At 40.3% G+C, this 14,338-nt stretch overlaps 1 protein-coding gene across 7 annotated transcripts in view; it reads left to right on the top strand.

The window, feature by feature from the left end:
• LOC117411049 (arf-GAP with SH3 domain, ANK repeat and PH domain-containing protein 2) overlaps window positions 1–14,338 on the top strand; it is a 70,981-nt gene that overhangs the window by 54,400 nt on the left and 2,243 nt on the right. For 4 of the 7 annotated variants that reach the window (XM_034018091.3, XM_059025801.1, XM_034018088.3 and 1 more), the window contains 16 exons: window positions 452–539; window positions 1,886–1,934; window positions 2,085–2,254; window positions 2,959–3,092; window positions 3,776–3,870; window positions 4,729–4,918; window positions 5,803–5,888; window positions 6,757–6,872; window positions 7,600–7,667; window positions 7,780–7,887; window positions 8,194–8,446; window positions 10,254–10,412; window positions 10,954–11,122; window positions 11,473–11,528; window positions 12,517–12,617; window positions 13,374–13,493. In XM_034018091.3, the coding sequence (XP_033873982.3) occupies window positions 452–539; window positions 1,886–1,934; window positions 2,085–2,254; window positions 2,959–3,092; window positions 3,776–3,870; window positions 4,729–4,918; window positions 5,803–5,888; window positions 6,757–6,872; window positions 7,600–7,667; window positions 7,780–7,887; window positions 8,194–8,446; window positions 10,254–10,412; window positions 10,954–11,122; window positions 11,473–11,528; window positions 12,517–12,617; window positions 13,374–13,493 (1,962 nt within the window). The remainder of the gene's footprint in view (window positions 1–451; window positions 540–1,885; window positions 1,935–2,084; window positions 2,255–2,958; window positions 3,093–3,775; window positions 3,871–4,728; window positions 4,919–5,802; window positions 5,889–6,756; window positions 6,873–7,599; window positions 7,668–7,779; window positions 7,888–8,193; window positions 8,447–10,253; window positions 10,413–10,953; window positions 11,123–11,472; window positions 11,529–12,516; window positions 12,618–13,373; window positions 13,494–14,338) is intronic. The other 3 variants (XM_034018092.3, XM_059025802.1, XM_059025800.1) reach the window with 1 other exon arrangement.

Genomic DNA, 14,338 nt, shown 5'->3' with positions numbered 1-14,338 from the left:
TTGGAGCACTGCCAGGGACAGGGTTAATAATTTTCGTCATTACCTTGCGTCAGTCATTACGCTCGAGGAAGACTAACAACATGGCATGCAGCGTTTAAGGCAGAGTATTTTGTTCGTTGGATCCAAATTACTGCTCTCTCCACCCTGATTTAACATTAGTCTTTGAGTAGGTAATATTACCTTTGGAACGGCAGTGCATAATTAATGCATGCTAATCGGGTTCTGTGAAAAACAGCCATATGTAAGGTAGTCCAAGATTAGAGATGTATCAACATTTTTAATTACTCACAAAAGGCAGTACTTTGAAGCTTTGAATTCAACCGTGAAAACATTTTAAAATGTACTTGCATGTCTTCGCCTCTGTGTCACAATGGCCTATTTAGACACTTGGTTTACGCAGCAGGGTCCGACTTTGCATGTGTTTTTACTTATTTCTGCTTCTCTCACCCAGGCTAACAGACCACCAGCAAAGCTCAATCTATTAACTTGCCAAGTGAAACGCAACCCGGACGAGAAAAAAAGCTTTGATCTCATATCACGTAGGTTGATGCACTTCAATGCCTCTCCAGAGCTCTGTTGCTCTGCTCCTCTCCTGGGTTCTTCCTGTACTATACAATGCAATCAGGGCCAGTGGTGCTCAGGATTGTGTGCTACTGTGTATTGTCATTGTACAGGTTCCTTAGTGAAGACCTTAGCAGAGGATTAGTGCAGCTTTTCAGTGACGACAGGAATATCCAAGTCCTTGATTAAGCAGTAAAGTCTTACTGATCGCTTAACCTTCACAGTGCTGGATAATAGGTAAAGTCCACAGTTTTTATTGTGATCAGTGAAAATGTAGGCGATTTAGACATATCTCGGGGAAACAAACAGTGGGAAATTGCAAAAAACACATGTTAAACTGTGCTACCAAATAAATCCTTTGGGAATTTAATTTATGCAACCCATTTGAATCCTAGAATGCCAACATGCTCCCCACAGCACAGCCGTTATCTATTCATTTACAGCACAGCCTTTATTTAACTCTGGAAACCTCTATGTAAAATATGGGTCAGTTTTAATAAGATTTTTTTCTCAACACAAAATTTTAAACCTTAATTTTCTGGAGTTCTACAACAGATAGCAAAGAGCAATGTTCCATTTCCCGCAACAGAAACCACGTTAAAGGACAAGTTTCTAAATCGAAAAACAATAAAGGTTGTAAGAGAATGCTATCCTTTACTAAATCCACTCCTGTATCTTAAGTGATCTCTGATAACTCTTCCTAATGCCCTTTCCCTTCCCCTCAGGAGAGTGTGTTGGGTTCTGTAGAACTCTGAACATCCTATGAAAACCAACTTTCCGAAGGAATTTGTTTGTGCAAAAGAACTAGGTCAGGACCTTGATTGGTGTTATCGACCCCAGTTGGAACGCTGTAACTTCTATTTACAAGTGCCTTTTTAAGTATATAACACAATACAGCTATGACCAAAAGTTTTGCCTCACCCTGTAGAATTAACTAATTTAGCTTCATAAGTCGAATGAAACCTGCTAAATAATGTTACGTTAACATACTGAATTACACGCTGCTTTGTAGTTTTCCATATACTTAACGAAAAACTGACAAATCTAAAAATGTTACATTTCAAAATCTAACATGAAATATGTTACAACTATTATAGCTTCCAGTACACTTCTGCAATATCATTATTTTAGTTTCTTTGATTTACATGATGATAATTCCCCCCCCCTAATCTCGGTCCTAAAATTCTAGGTGATGCAGAACTTTTGGCCATAGTTTTAGTGTCCTGGGATACAGTGATCATACTCTATGTAAGACACATTTAATGCATGTTAGCAATGTATCTGTAACTGTCTCCTCTTCCTCTTCCTCCTCCTCTTCAAACAGATGACAGAACGTACCACTTCCAAGCAGAAGATGAACCAGAATGTCAAATGTAAGTGATGCATCATGTCATAGAAAACTTAACACCTGCTCGTGCTGTACGATCTGTGCAACCTCCTCTGTCATGCCACAGCTTGTTTTTTTTTTCAATGCTTGATGTCATGTGCCTGTTTTAATGACTTGCTGTTTTGTGCTGTATCAGATGGATGTCCGTGTTACAGAACAGTAAGGAGGAGGCGCTGAACAATGCTTTCAAGGGCGGCGACCACGATGTGGGAGAAAATAACATTGTTCAGGAGCTCACTAAAGCCATCCTGGCAGAGGTGACAAGGATGACGGGGAATGACGTGTGCTGTGACTGTGGCGCCACAGGTGAGACACCTAATATTTGCCAGTTCAGTTCCCATAAGCTAGAAGATACAGTAATTGTGTTTATAGTATTTTTACCAGAAGAAGGAATGTGGTTTAGTGTGGACAAGTACAGTAAAAAGAAACGCTCAAGTACTAGCTGTAGATCAGAATTCATAAATGAGTGTCTTTGTGCTTGTTGGAGAAGTTGGTAAAAACCATGAAAGTTTGATAAAGTGAAATTACTGCACACCAAACTTGTTTTTATTTATATACATGGGAATGCAAGTATGTTTTTAAATGGGAAATATGGTCAAAAAGAACATTTCTCAATGTCTGTGTAAAAAGCTTTTTCAAATGTATGTATTTATTTATTTATTTATTTATTTATTTGCTTACTTGTTGAAAATCGGAAGCCTTTGTTAAGGTCCATTGCACACAAGGGTGGTATTATTTTACATTTACAATAGAAGACCCAGCAACAGGGTAATACATTTTAATACTGGAGCTTATTTGACCCTGAAAATTAATAGACTGGCTTCAGGTGGAAACAGTTCAATGCACTTATTACGACTTTTATGATTTTCTTAAATTAAATTATTTACCAGCAATGTGAAGGTTGTTCGTAGCCAAGCAATAATTTATGCTGCAGTCCTTGCATGCTTTCAGCTTGTCTTGGACTGCTGGTTTGCACTTGGGTGTTAACCCTTGCAAATGCTGTCTTGCAGATCCTACATGGCTTTCTACAAATCTGGGGATTCTAACCTGTATCGAATGTTCTGGAATCCACCGAGAGCTGGGTGTCCACTATTCCAGAATACAGTCTCTTACACTGGACAAGTTAGGAACATCTGAACTCTTGGTAAATATTCATGTATTGCTCTTTACTTGTTCAGTTCATGCTATAGATGTGTGTCTGGGAATGGAGAGATAGAAGTAAGAGGTAATCAACCAAATTACATTGGGTTCCACAATCCATTCACTAAAAACCTCCAAATGCATAGGCCTGATGTTCCGCATTAACACTGCTACTGCCAGCAGCTAAAAAAAGCATTCTGTGAATAGCAGGGAAAGTATTTCAGTTCCTAAAATGTAATGTTAATAGGAGTAGAAGATAGAAATATGCTGTGGGCAGCAGTGTGGAGTAGTGGTTAGGGCTCTGGACTCTTGACCGGAGGGTCGTGGGTTCAATCCCAGCTGGGGGACACTGCTGCTGTACCCTTGAGCAAGGTACTTTACCTAGATTGCTCCAGTAAAAACCCAACTGTATAAACGGGGAATTGTATGTTAAAATAATGTGATATCTTGTAACAATTGTAAGTCGCCCTAGATAAAGGCGTCTGCTAAGAAATAAATAATGCTAATATGGATTCTGGGAAAAGCAGTACTTAAAAACACAGATTGAGAAAAGCGTTCTTACAAATCCATTTCCCCATTGGTATTTAATTGTATCTTTTTATAATTGTCTCTTTGGGTGAGCACTCAATCTATTCTTGCAGTACACAGACGCCACAAGGCTCACGCTCTACATTTCTGTTTTGGCAGCTGGCCAAGAACATAGGGAACGCTGGATTTAATGAGGTAATGGAAGCTTGTCTGGCAGCTGAGGAGGTGATCAAACCCAATCCCGCCAGCGACATGTAAGTGATGACTCACCAGCTACAGAACTACAGGTCGGGTTTCATCATCCTGCCCGCCCATCCATCTCGTGGATGCCAAGGACAACTAATGCCACCTCTGGGTGCTCATGTCTTTCACTCATTGAAAATTGTTGTTGTCCACTGTTATATTTGAAGTACAGGGGTGGAAATAAGATTTCCGTTGCATAGCAGTTTGATCAATTCCTGGTTTTACTATTTAATAAGACAAGCCTGAGCTTGTTACCTACACACTGTGGCTGATCAAGCTCCTATTAAAATCTGAAATAGCAAAACACACTGAATTGTGACGTTCTAACGTGGGATGGCTTCACCAGAGGATGTGCTAGAATGTCATTCCTGTGGCTAAATATTCTCAGTTAACCCTATTGTATACAGAGACCTCTTCTGTTTGTGTGTGTTGGCATGGGAGATGACCTTACTATACCCTTTTCAATGGTGTCTTTTTCCCCATTTATGTGTTTAGTACTCCACTGAAACACCAATTAGACTAAAACACAAAACGTTTCCCCAGGTCTGTTTATCAAACATAAGCGATGCATTGAGAGGTGGTTCTGCACTGTATTTACTAGATTTAGTCATTTCTACATTTACTAGATTTAGTAATTTCCAGAATTTACCGCCCACAGCTATTTTTGAGCGTAACGCTGTTCTGCCTTGGAAGACAAATGGATAATAGACAGGATGTTTGAATGGAAATTGTAATGTTAATATGCAAAATATGGACAATTTTGTAATTTATGCAATATTTATTTTATTAAATAAATAAACCCAAAGATTTTATGAACAGTATTATTGGAAAGTATTTCATTTAATGTGTTGTTGTTTTTTTAAATACAGGAATGCACGAAAGGACTATATCACAGCTAAGTACATAGAAAGGAAATTTTCCCGTAAGAAGTGTGTTGACAACGCAGCTAAGCTCCACAGTCTTTGTGAAGCAGTAAAAGCCAAAGATATTTTTTCTTTGGTTCAAATCTACGCAGAAGGCGTGGATATGACAGAGCCAGTTCCACTGGCAAATGGGCATGTAAGTACCAAGCTCTTTGAGAAAAGCATTTTGCAGCCTGTTGTCAAAAATCAAGCACTTAGAGATGGAATTTGAGGGAGTGGGGGAAAAAACCCTGCTGCTGTTAATTCTATTTAATTGGAGGGTGGCTGTTCGCAACAAAAGCTAGTAAATCAAAGACCACATTAAATAACAATTAGTACTGATTGCATCTTGTAGGAGTCTGTAACATTACCATAGGGCTATGTATTCATTATGTCTTTGTAGTTTTGTCTTTAAGCAGGCTTTAACAAAAAAACAACAGCTATTGCAGCTTTTCTCAGGGAGGGGGAAAGGTGTGTTATCCTTGCTTTTTAAATGTTTTATTCCGACTTGTATAACCAGCCTAAAATAACACAACATTTAAAGTGAATACAAAGCCATTGTCCCTGTTTACTGATCAAAATGGCAGAACTAAATATAGCTGCTGTTTTGTGTGTGTGTTTAATAGAATTAAATAGCTGTGGTATTTAGATAGGCCACCGTCTGATCATGAATGTTTGTTAGTAGAACCCTGATGTATTTCGGGGGCTGGGGCCGGGACTCCTCCCCTGTGTCATCCCGCTAAAATATCTGTCAGTCAACCTTTAATTACCTGTCAGTCACCCTATTTAAACCGCAGCCAGTTTCCTAATCTCGTCTTGCTTTTCAGTTTGTGGTTAGCACGCAGACTTTCAGACCCAATCTTTAAAACTAACCTTGTTTTCAGCCGGTAAAAAAAGAAATACTACTCACCTGAGGCAGCTTTCTTTTTCATCTTCAGGTCTTCCTTCAACAAATAATCCACAGTCCCTTTACGCAGGCCTGGCTCCTGCATCGGGAAGTATCAATATGCCAGTGATGATGACGAATGCTTGTTTTTTCAGGAACATGGAGAAACTGCACTGCATCTTGCAGTTAGACTGGTGGACCGGACTTCTCTGCATATTGTTGACTTTTTAGCCCAAAACAGGTGAGAAGCTGGAACTTGAGGGAAGGGGGGGTGGGGTTGAGAACAGCAGAATGTAGCTTGCAGCTAGGTCACTTTTCAGTTTGTGACATTTTACTGTATATTGTTTTTTATTGAACAAAGTCAGAACAAGTAGTGTTTAAAAAAAAAAAAAAATAATAATAATAATAATAATAATTAACATGGATTTTTAGACAATAATTTTTTGACAATAAGAGCCCATGATATATGAAGGCAAAGTATACAATGTACCTGGTCTTCACAACTCTGTGTTGGGCCTAAGAACGTAACACCAGCAATGTGGAGTAGTGGTTAGGGCTCTGGACTCTTGACCTGAGGGTCGTGGGTTCAATCCCAGGTGGGGGACACTGCTGCTGTACCCTTGAGCAAGGTACTTTACCTAGATTGCTCCAGTAAAAACCCAACTGTATAAATGGGTAATTGTATGTAAAAATAATGTGTAAATAATAATGTAATTGTATGTAAAAATAATGTGATAGCAATTGTAAGTCGCCCTGGATAAGGGCGTCTGCTAAGAAATAAATAATAAAAAAAAATAATGACATTTTCATTGAGGCTTATATCCTTGAAGCTGCTTTTAAAAAGTACAACAAGTATGATAACCATGTGCAATTTAATTTAATGCCTTATTAATAGCCACCGTATGTTATTGTCGGCACTCAAAAATACACCCCTTGTTTGTGAAGCTGGTATGTTCGTAAAGTCTTGGTACTCGGGCAGCGTAATGAACTCAAACGACCGTCTCTCGCTAGTATAAACTCTCAAGTATCTCTCTGTGCACCTCCCATTAGGAGTAAAGTCTGTACTGTCATTAACTCTTTTTATAACAACCACTTCATGTGTTCAACAGTGGAAATCTTGATAAACAGACAGCGAAGGGCAGCACAGCTCTGCACTACTGCTGCCTGACGGACAACATAGAGTGCCTGAAGCTGTTACTGAGGGGGAAGGCTTCCACTGAAATAGGTAAGGCAGTGACGAGTGGAAAATGTCAGGCAAATCTCGGAGAATTGAATCCTCGCTGTCTTTTTTTAGATTTACAAGCTTTATCAGAATTCAGCTTGTGAAGACTCCTCACTTTTGACAAATTCCTGAAATGACATCCTACACTGAGGCCTGCTTTATATTCATGTTCAACTGAGCCTGACTGTCCCAGTGACTCTGACTGACACGTAGCTTTTCATTTGAAACTGAAATTTCACAGAAGAGGGAGTTAGTGGTTTCTGGTGTTAAATAATATATTTTAGCATTAATTGAATTGGTTCAGAGGAATTGACCCAGCACTGATTCATCAAGACTACCCCCCACTGCCCCCTTGTCAAATAGTCATATAAATAACAAAAGCTTGTCTTCATTGAGGCTTTCTGAACTCGTGGCTAGATTTTAAAGATGTGATGACTCACACCAGTTTTCTGTTTCTCCAACTTGAAAAGCAACATGCAATTAGTTTAAAACGGCCATTGAAAATCACTGTGCAATTAGTTTAAAACGCACGATGAAAATGGTCAAACTGATTCGGCTGACAGGGTGTGTGTGACAGGATTTTCTTATTATGGGCTGGCCATTGATTTCTTTGGTGGGGAATCTGCTTTGGAACACCCACGTGTGGAGGAGAAAGTGTTTAATTTAACAGAACCTCTGTAAGGTATTAACCAGTTCTTTTTTTTTCTTTTTAATTTTGTATTTATTTTAGCCAATGAAGCTGGGGAAACTGCCCTCGACATCGCGAAAAGACTGAAACACACTCAGTGTGAGGAGCTGGTATGGACTTTAGAACTGATTTTTATGTGTTTGAGAGCACCCGGCTTGTCACAGTCAAATTGAATATGCTGTGTGTGATTTTTTTTTTTTCCCTCTCTTTTCAATCTTCCAGCTCGCTCAGGCATTATCTGGGAAATTCAATGCCCATGTCCATGTGGAATACGAGTGGAGATTACACCACGAAGATCTGGATGAGAGCGACGATGACGTGGATGAAAAGGTCCGGGCCTCTCTCTGTACTTGTCTGTGTTATCTGTAAATTAAACCTACAAGTGGGGCTGTTTTTTACTAGCATCGGTTTACTTGGCCACTGAACAACAACACAGACAAGGAATGGGATTAATACAAATTGATGCTCAGATCTGATTTGCATATGCATATATATATATATATATATATATAAATATAATATTCAGTGACATTATCAAGTCCGTCATACATAACCTCAAGGGATTAATTTAAAATGGAACAACTGTTGAAGCTGTTTTCTTTATTTTAAGAAGCCTAACCTCAAATTGTTTCTCAGCAGCCCAGTCCCCACCGCAGGGAGGAGAGGCCTGTCAGCTGCTTCCAGCCTGGTACCAGCCAGCTTCAGCCCACCGCAGCCGCTTTGGCCAGGGATGCAGCCAACCTGGTGAAGGACAAGCAGAGAGGCTACATCACCAGTCTGGTCAACAACGAGACCTACGGGGCAATCCTGAGTGCCAGTCCACCTAACCAGACCACCGTCCCTGTGACTACCAACGCCCCCCCGCTGCCTCCGAGGAATATCGGCAAAGGTAAAGAACTGGCTTGTTAACAATGTTTGTGTGGCACTTTCTCATAAATGTGAGGTTAACGAACGCATCCGCTTCTCCAGTCCTCGGATGCCACGCTGTTTCCCATCCGAGTCATTAAGTTTGGGTACCGTAGCTCCATCGCCTTCCTAAATGATCGACTTCCAAATACCCTAAGGAATAAATTGTCGTGCCATTTAGTTAAGGGTACTCTGTTCCTTTTATACAATGCCCTCACAGGTCAGGAGGGAGATCTAACACCAAGAATCATTCAATCTCTGTCACAATTATACACACACACACACTCACATACACATAAAGATGCATGTGTCAGTCTAAATGCTGTAGAGTCGACGCCAAGACAGCAGCGCTACAGATGCGAGGGATTCATGTCTTGGTATGAACAGCAGAAGGATGCCGATTCTGTAAAATTAGTTCTCCTGAGGCAGTTACTTAGTGAAGCCCAGCAAACATATTTTGCCTCACTGAAACAAAAGACTATGATGGACTTTGTCAAGGTTCAAAAGAACTAGTTGCAGCAGTGAATTTTTCAAAAAAGCTGTTACGTAACAGAAAAAGCTAGGGAAACTGGGTTTGAGGTGTATCGCATTTTGAAAAGATTTTGCTAGGAGTATCACTGTCAAAGTAAACACATTTTAAGTCATTCTTCTGTCTTTGTTCTACATTATATTTAGGGCTTCTGATTTTCAGTTTTAACCGAAAAAACCCGATAAAACACCCCCCGATGCAAAAAAAATGAAATCGGTGGATAGCCAATAAACACCGGAAAGCACCGGAAAAAACTGCAGAAATGGTTAATCAATTCACGTTGACTTTACCCTATTCCCATTAAAAAATAAAACCTACTACAAAAATAATAATAAATACTTTTCCCAGTGCTGCTGGGCAATGTCCCGCCTTCCTGACTTGCATCTATCATTGATTCGTTCTCAATACTTTAAAGCCGCCCCAACTACTGAGTGACAGCACATTCCTACATTTCTATTGGAGACTCCGCTTGCGAGATTTAAAACGAGATTACAATCAGGATGGAGGCTTGTTAGCGGGATTTCAAGCTTTATTACAGTTGATACGGAGGATTTAAAACAGAATTGTGGCGAAATGTACAAAAATGCCTACGCACAAAAACCCCAGAAGAATGTGCCCGTGACCACAGGGATTTCGTTGTGGAAGACAGCAAACACTGTCTTCCACAAAAACACTAATTTCATACAGTATATCAAAAACAAAAGCCCAGAAAAAAAAATGTTTACATAAAAATCGAAAATAGCTAAAAATAAGCACCGAACAATAGAATTAATAAAACCTGAAAAACAGAAGCTCTAATTATATTGCATACATCTCCAGTAAACGCTAATTTGGTTTACAAATGTATTTTATTCATGCATTCTAGTCACACGCAATGACACCTCATTTATTTATATTGTGGGAATAGCAGACGCAGAGCCAGAACACTTGAGTTCAGTGTGGCTGTGCACATTTACTTAAACAACAAAACAGAACATCCAAAATAAAGTAATGCACCCAAGCAGTGCAGAGACAGCAAGCACAACCTGCTGCTTCCAGCCCTTTCCCAAAACTAACTAGAGAGCTGTCTCCCAGTTCCTCTTTTATACAGGTGGCCATCCCCAAATAAGAAATCAATTAACCAATTTGGGAATGGCCATATTCCACACTTACTTACAACAAAACACCACACATAACATTTACAAGTGCAGGGCCTCAGCCCCATTCTTTTGATTGTGTATTTTTGGCTGCAAGTTTTATCTTAAGTTTTACTGTGTTGTAGTTCAACTGTCAGTAATGGGCCCTGGTGTACAGACCACAAGTTCAAACTCGTGGAAGTCTGGCTCTGGGAGTACAGAGGGTTTGAGCAGACAGAGGTCATCATCGGAACCACCAGATATTCACCCGCCTGTACCTCCACTGCGAGGAACGTCAACAGCAAGTGAGTGTGTGGAGTGGCTAAGGGGGGGGGGGGGGGGCATCATTTCAGCGCAATATTTCTCCTAAAGCGAGCTTTCACTGCTGTTTTCAGTGTTATGTGTAGTCTTAAATATTTATGAAACACATTTTTACTGTGTGATGCTTTCTTTGTGTTCTAGAGGAATTTGTTTACATTGAGTTACAAACAAATGAAGGGCTCATAACTCATTTCACATGTTTCACAGGCCAGTTGAAGTCTACAGCAGGCGCCATAGGCACGAGAGGCCCGCGGCATTAGTTTGTTATGTCAAGGTGAACAATGCAGTACCGATTCATGGGATTAACAGCAAAGATCTTTGTCATTTTAAACAAAAAAATTATAATTTTGTTTGCAATGAAGTTGTCTCTTTTTAAAAACACTTCACCTTTTTGCTGTCCTTGACTAAGTATCATGAAAGCTGATAAATGTATTTCCTTTGAGCAGCCACTCTTGTGTCAGTGGGTTGGTTATAGATTCTGCAGAGGAAATTAATCCTTGTTACTCTTTTTATATTGTTTGTTAGATCCTCCGCCCGTGGCTCCACCGCCCCCTGTGGCTAAAACTGGGAGTGTCATGGAAGCAGTGAACCTGCAGTCTAAACAGACAGGCCCGCCCCCCGTCCCACCGGTCAAGCCTTCCCCTCCGCCACTGCCCCCTCATCCCCCCGGCAGAGTCCCGCAGCCTCCAGCCAGGTAAATATCTGACGGACGCTCCCTGGGGAAACAAGGGTGCTGTTTACATAGGTGTACTCTTGCTGGCTTGTGCGTTCTATGCATTCCTGGAAACCCTTTATTGAATAAAGCAAATGGATGCTTTTATGCACAAAGATGTTTTTTTTTTTTTATATATATACAGATTTTACTGGAATGTGAGTAACAAGGATCATGTTACAACTCTTTCTGTAATATGTGCTGGTATCATTTCCCAGTAGCCCGATATATTATATTTATACAATGACAGATTTGTGTTCATTTTTGCCTGTGCAGTGACTCCCTGACCATTATTTCTCCTAACTACATTTAATAGTATTTCTGTTTTTCAGCACTGAAAAAACATTCAACAAAGGAGCCGTGGGACACAGATCTGTACCAAAACCAGGTGAAAAGCTATTCTGTAATTGTGAAATTAGACCACAAAAAGACTAAACTGGTTCATTTAAAGTAGAAATGATTTTCTAAAATTCTGTCTGCAGACCACTTCCGTTACATGGCTGTACCTTCTGTGGCCCCAGGGCCTGAAGAGGGTATAGCAGTTTGTAAGGTAGTTGTGTGGTTTGTAAGGAGGCTGTGTGGTCCAGAGGTTAAAGAAAGGGGCTTGTAACCAGAAGGTCCCTGGTTCAAATCCCACTTCAGCCACTGACTCATTGTGTGACCTTGAGCAAGTCACTTAACCTCCTTGTGCTCCGTCTTTCGGGTGAGATGTAATTGTAAGTGACTCTGCAGCTGATGCATAGTTCACATACCCTAGTCTCTGTAAATCGCCTTGGATAAAGGCGTCTGCTAAATAAACTAATAAGAAGAAGAAGAAGAAGAAGAAGAAGAAGAAGAATATGTTTAATTGGTAGGTTAATATCTGCTGTCTTGGCAACACAAACCCCAAACATTGCAACCAGGCACCACTCATACAATTTGTCTTGAGCTGCCGGTACTAATAGTTTGTTCTCGGAGGTTTCTAGTTTCTGCGAGTGCTGCACATTTGCTCTGTCTTTGAAGCAGCACACACTGTAAGTCCAGTGTCCATTTTGAGAGGTCATGAGACAAAAATGCTGCTGAACCACAATGTCTCTACAATGATCAGGGATCAAAATAAGACTCCTATTGCATAGCAGTTTGATCTATTCTTGGTTCACTAGGAGTTCAATATGACACACCTGAGCTTGTTACCTATACACTGCGGCTAATCAATCTTGTAGTAAAACCTGGAATGGCTGAAACTGCTATGCAACAGGAATCTTATTCCCATCCCTGAATGGTAAACCAAACTATTGTAAATGAATAAAAGGAAAGAAAGTAACTTAAGCATTTTCCCTTTAGGAGTATATCCAGAAAAGCAAGTGATTTTAATAATAATATTTTTTCTCTTTCAGTTAAAGAAGCTGCAGCTCCAGCAGCCTCACAGTCAGGGCCCTCTCAGAACTCGGTGGGTCCGATCCAGCCGCCGGCACCCATGCCAAGAAAGTCTTTTCAAGTGAGCTACAGACCATCCGAATTTAAAAATGAATGATACCCAACATGTATATGTTTTGAATATACTTCATTTAGCTTTTTGAAATGTGCTGGAATTAGACAGTGAAGCTCTCCTGAATACCTTCTCAACAGGAATTCTTAATAGCCACCCAGCTCCCATCCTCAACGCAGGGATCCAAGGGGATATAGTTATTACCAAGCTTCATGATTATGTTGTTTTGAGTTGGTGGAAAATATAGTGGTTAATGATTTATTTTACTTTTGTTACCACAGCTGGGTAGAAGTGCCAGTGCTTTGCAACTCTTCAAAGCTAGGTGTTGTAAGCTACAGACTTCAAATATATATTCTGGAAGGGACTGCCGCCTTCCACTCAGGCAGTCACGTTAAAATAGTTCACACTTTGAAGCATTAATGTATACAATTCTTTTTTGAAGAGATTTACTGTTAAAAAATGCTTAGGGTAATAAATATCAGGAATGTAATGGTTAAGAAGATGTTTACGCCTTGTACTGGTAAAACTATAGAAATGAATAAAAATGTTCCTTCATTCAGAAATCATCACTGGGAAAAGACAAAGACCAAAGACCATCTGGTGCTCTGCTTCAACAATAAGGTCTTTGCCTAGAGTTACTGTTGCCATAACCCTTGTGTATGATGCTGGTTAGGAGACAAAAGGCACTGACTTGCTGGGAGGGACAGGTTGCCGTATACAGCCCATTGAATCGCCACTAAAGGGCTGGTTTCTTTTTGTTTGCAGAAGCAGAAGCCTAAAAGAGTAAAAGCCATTTATAACTGTGCAGCTGACAACCCCGATGAGCTGACGTTCTCCGAGGGCGAGGTGATCATAGTGGACGGTGAGGAGGACCACGAGTGGTGGGTAAGTGACGGGTGGGGTTTCCAAATGGAAATTCGCTGTGAAGAGAGAGACTTTCACAAGTGAGGTTTCGAGAGAGAGAGAGAGAGAGAGAGAGAGAGAGAAAGAGAGAGAGAGAGAGAGAGAGACAGACTTTCACGAGAGAGAGAGAGAGAGAGAGAGAGAGAGAGAGAGAGAGAGAGAGAGAGAGACAGACAGACAGACTTTCACGAGAGAGAGAGAGAGAGAGAGAGAGAGAGAGAGAGAGAGAGAGAGAGAGAGAGAGAGAGAGAGAGAGAGAGAGAGAGAGAGAGAGAGAGAGAGAGACTTTCACAAGTGAGGTTTCCAAATAGAAAGAGATTCAGTGTGGAGAGATTTTGACAACCTCCCAGGAGCCTGGACACCAAGCACAAAGCATAGCGATGATCTAATACTGGCAATGGAGTGCCATTGATGGAATGCCAGTAAAATGGAGAACAGCTGTGCCTTGCCCCCCCCTCCGCCGCCACCACAAATAATACACTCTGTTAGACTAGTTTCTGTTTCAGACTGTTTATCAGACTTTTATTAAAGGGTCTTTTACTACATTCATTGAAAGGAGAAACAAGGTCCATTTTTGTTCTACAAAAAATAGCTGATAATTTATAATATGTACTTATTTTAATAACTCCCCTATGATTTGCTGTTAAATTTAATGTTGTAAAATGTGACTGTTAGTGATCTTGTTCAAATCGGTAAAAGAAGCATACTTTTTTTAATACATTGTCTGTTTTATTATGTGTTTACCAGGGCAGTTAAATCATATAGAGATGCCTTAAACTGGACTAGCGTAACTAAAAACAAACCGATTAAGTAATGTGCACTGTAGC

Source organism: Acipenser ruthenus, chromosome 6 (assembly GCF_902713425.1).
Source record: "Acipenser ruthenus chromosome 6, fAciRut3.2 maternal haplotype, whole genome shotgun sequence".
Classification (NCBI taxonomy): Eukaryota; Metazoa; Chordata; class Actinopteri; order Acipenseriformes; family Acipenseridae; genus Acipenser; species Acipenser ruthenus.
Note: the sequence above shows the minus strand (reverse complement) of the source record. Positions and strands in the feature narration are given on the sequence as shown.